General features: G+C 58.4%; 1 protein-coding gene across 1 annotated transcript; it reads right to left on the minus strand.

Annotated features, from left to right (window-relative positions):
- Positions 1-1,154: 1,154 nt before the first annotated feature.
- Positions 1,155-2,873, minus strand: LOC119364642 (protein JINGUBANG-like). The gene has a single exon (XM_037630127.1). The coding sequence runs from the start codon at positions 2,663-2,665 to the stop codon at positions 1,322-1,324; it is 1,344 nt and encodes a 447-aa protein (XP_037486024.1). The 5' UTR covers positions 2,666-2,873; the 3' UTR covers positions 1,155-1,321.
- Between the last annotated feature and the right edge of the window lie 947 nt (positions 2,874-3,820).

Raw genomic sequence — 3,820 nt, forward strand, 5'->3', positions numbered from 1 at the left:
TTTTCTTACTTTTCCATTTCTAATAGTTGAGAACCTCCGTGTCAATCTTAGATAGAGTAAAAGATGTGGCTAGGTCTCAGTCGACTGAGATTTAATTAAGTCTAAGTCAAGTGACATAACATGTAAGAGGGTGTTTGTTTTCAGGGACTTATTGGTTTGGGGACTTAAAAAAGTCCATATAAGTCCCATCTAAACCAAACAGGAGGGACTTATAGGGACTTAAAGTGGGCATTTGGGACTTATGAAACAAGACTCTCAAGGAGAGTCTTATAGGGACTTATAGTTGTAATATGGTCTTATAGAGACTTATAAGTCCCACGAACGAAATAGGTAGGGACTTTTTAGGGACTTGAGACTTATAAGTTAGGACTAAGGCCCTGTTTGTTTCATAAGTCCTAGGACTCTTTTAAGTCCCAACTTATAAGTCATAAGTCTCTACCTGTTTGTTTACAGGGACTTATAAGTTCCGAGTCCCTACCTGTTTGTTTACAGGGACTTATAAGTCCATGTTGCACCGCTGCAACGAGGCTCAGGAGAGGGCCTGTCCGGCGATTGGAGGCACCGCTGCAACGAACCGAGGCAGAACGAACCGAGACGGGGCGGCGACGGGGTGGCGAACCGAGGCGAGGCGGCGACGGGGCGGCGACAGGGCGAGAGGCGGGGCGGCGACGGGGCGAGAGGCGGCGCGGCGACGGGGCGGCGACGGGGCGAGAGGCGGGGCGGCGGCGGCAATTGGACCGAGAGGCAGGCGGCGTGCGGGGAACGAGCCTGGAGCGACACGGGGTAGGTCCGGCCCGGGATAAGTTCCAATAAGCTCCTCCTTGAGAGTCTTATTTGATAAGTCTCAAATCACCATAGTAAATCCCAATAAGTCCTTTGTGCTTGGTTTAGGTGGGACTTGTAGGGACTTTTTTAAGTTCCTAAACCAATAAGTCCCTGAAAACAAACACCCTTTAAAAAAAGTCCTAGGACTTATGAACCAAACAGGGCCTAAGATAAAAAGAAAAACTAAAAAAAAATTACGTGAATCTTCATGCAAGATCACGTGAATATAGCATCAGTTAAGTCTGGGTCCACTAGAATTTAGCAACCCCGTAGGGTAAATGGCTAAAAAGGAAAATTGTGCCAATAAGTTTCAGGCGACGTGCACTGGATTCACCACAAAAAGTTTGCCGAAGTCCAAATATTACAGGTAGATAAATTACCTCTTCCCTGTATGTACACGACGGACCGTACGTATCTCTATCTCAACTATCAAGATCAGATCAAAAATCAGGAAAACACACTTTCCAACGTCAGAAATCGCAGCAAATCCAACCTACTACAAGCCCGTCGTCACCCGCAACGACCAGACCCGCACCTCGCCGTCAAAGCTGGCGCTGCACACCCTCCATTCCTCCTCGCCGTCGCCGTCTCCTCCCTGCAGCTGCTTCTTGCCCGGAACGAGAGCCACCGCCACCGAACGGACGGCGCTGCCGTGCCCGTCGATCACGGCGACGCACGTGTGGCCCCGTCCGTCCGTCTCGCGCCGCCAGGCCCGAACCGTGTGATCCGCCGACCCGCTCACAACCAGCCCGCCCCCCGCGCACGCGATGGAGAGCACCGCCTTGCGGTGCCCCCGCAGCGCCCCGATCGCGACCATGTGGCTCGCGCTGTCCTCCCGCTCCCACACCACCACGCAGCGATCGTTGCCGCCGGAGTACAGCACCTGCCCCCCGCACCCGACGGCCACGGCGTTCACCGCCGCCGTGTGGCGGGAGAGGGTGGCCACCAGGTAGTAAACCGGCTTCTTGCTCTGTCGTTTGGTGGTCTTGTCGGACGCGGGCCTGGGCGCCCAGACACGAACGCGCCTGTCGGCGGAGCCAGTGTACACCGTGCCGTCCGGCGCGACGGCGACCGCGTTGACGGCATCGTCGTGCGCCGGCAACGACTGCAAGCAGCGGAGGGACGGGATCGCCCAGACCTTGAGCGTCTTGTCCCAGGAGACGGAGAACAGGAGGCGGCCGTCCGTGGACGCGGCGACGCCGGACACGGTGTCGGCGTGCTCTATCCAGAGCCGGCGGTGGTGGCGGCGGACGGCGACGTGGTTGGACGGGACCGGGAAGCGTCGGAGGCGGTCGGAGACCGTGGGGAGCGCGGCGGCGAGGCGGATCCGGGCGGGCGCGCGCGAGGAGACTCGCCAGAGCCGCAGCCTCCCGTCCTGGTGGCCCGTCACGGCCTTGCCTCCGTGGACGTGCGCCACGCACTTGACCGAGCCGGCGGTCGCGGTGTCGTGACCCGGGTCGGAGGTGGACGTCGGCTCCAGGGTGCAGAGGTCGTGGAGGGCCACGGACGCCGGCCTGGCGACGACGAAACCATGCGAGCCGTCCACCACCGCGACAGCCGCTGCCGCTGACGCCGCGGCCGCCGCCGTGGGCGGAGGGAGCAGCGTGGCGACGTGGGCGAAGGCGGCGGCGCGGCAGGCGGCATTCGACGTCGCGGCGGAGAGCGACGGGAGGGACGTGGACGAGGACGCCTCGGAGACCGCGGCGGCGGCGGCGGAGGAGGACGTGGAGACGGTGGAGGAGGAGGTGGAGGCGACCGAGCCGAGCTTGTTGCTGCTGGCGTCGCTGTCGGCCGCGGCGGCGCTGCTTGTGGCCATGCAGAGGCGCGGGAGAAGCTTCATCGGGGAGGCGGCGCGGGTCGGCTCGATTGGAATGGAAGGTCGTGCCGTGTTCGCGGCCGGGCGGGGGGCCTATTTGTACGCGCGCGCGGGGTTCCGGGTTGCCACGCGCGAGTCGCGACTCTGTAATACGCCTGGCTGGGACGGTTCGGCTCGGAGGCGACCCGTCGGCACAGTGCTCGCTTTGACAGCTCGTGGCAAGGTGTCGGGGCGGCGTGCAGGCTAACCGGCATGCAAGTCGCGGTCGCCTCGCGTCAGCGTGCGACGCGACCGAGAGGCCTGCTGCCCGATCGATACAGCGACCGATCGGGCATCAACCTGGGATCAATCACGCACGCAGCAATCTCGCTTTCATCGGGGGAAATGCAGTGCAGTGCGGCCCCGTACGGCAGCATCTTCCGCCTCACTTTCGATGAACAGAGCGTGCTCCGGCGCCAAGTGAAGACGGTTGCCGAGTTGCTCTCCGTCAGGAAGGACCGCTAGCTGATTCTGTTCCCTCCTGAATTCCTGATACGCAATGCGCTTGTAGAATCGCTCAAGTTCGGGGCATCGATGGCTATGGGTAAAGCGTTGCACTCGATGGAAGCTCTGCTAGCGTTGCACTCGACGGAAGCTCTGCTTTTTGGCTCCATCCCATGTCAAATCACCGGGACTCGAAACGTGGGACGTTTCTGCCTAGCCCTACGAGGCTAGGAATAAAACATGTCACGGTTCAGCCTCTTTTTCTTCCCCTCTAATCTCAAAGGAACGGCACAGCTTCGTCTGAAAAGAAGAAACAAAGGCAGAGCTCTCGGCCATAAAGTTTCTCATTATAAAAATGGGAATTTAAGCATGTCCATTTCTGTCTTTATTCGGACCCGTCGTGTGCATTTGGTGCACCCACGGCTAGATAGAGATGTCAATACGTATCTGAAAGAAACACGCACCGAGCTAACGTGAATTAGTGAATATATGAACTAGCTTCGTCAGCAGTAAGCTAATGCTCGAAAAGCGGTGTTTTTGATCCAGCGTGCATGCATGTGCAGAAAAGCTACCGGCCGGCTGCCTCATTTCGAGAACAAAATCTCTACAAACCTGCAGTATGGACAAAAATCGTCGAACAAAAACAAGCTGAGGACAAACACTTACCAGCTTACGACGTTGAAAAAGACGAGACTG

The sequence above is a fragment of the Triticum dicoccoides genome, chromosome 2B, assembly GCF_002162155.2.
Source record: "Triticum dicoccoides isolate Atlit2015 ecotype Zavitan chromosome 2B, WEW_v2.0, whole genome shotgun sequence".
In the NCBI taxonomy this organism is placed as follows: Eukaryota; Viridiplantae; Streptophyta; class Magnoliopsida; order Poales; family Poaceae; genus Triticum; species Triticum dicoccoides.

What these genes read in the sequence shown, in the direction of transcription:
- LOC119364642 (XM_037630127.1), bottom strand. Translation starts at nt 2,665, where the DNA reads ATGAAGCTTCTCCCGCGCCTCTGCATGGCCACAAGCAGCGCCGCCGCG.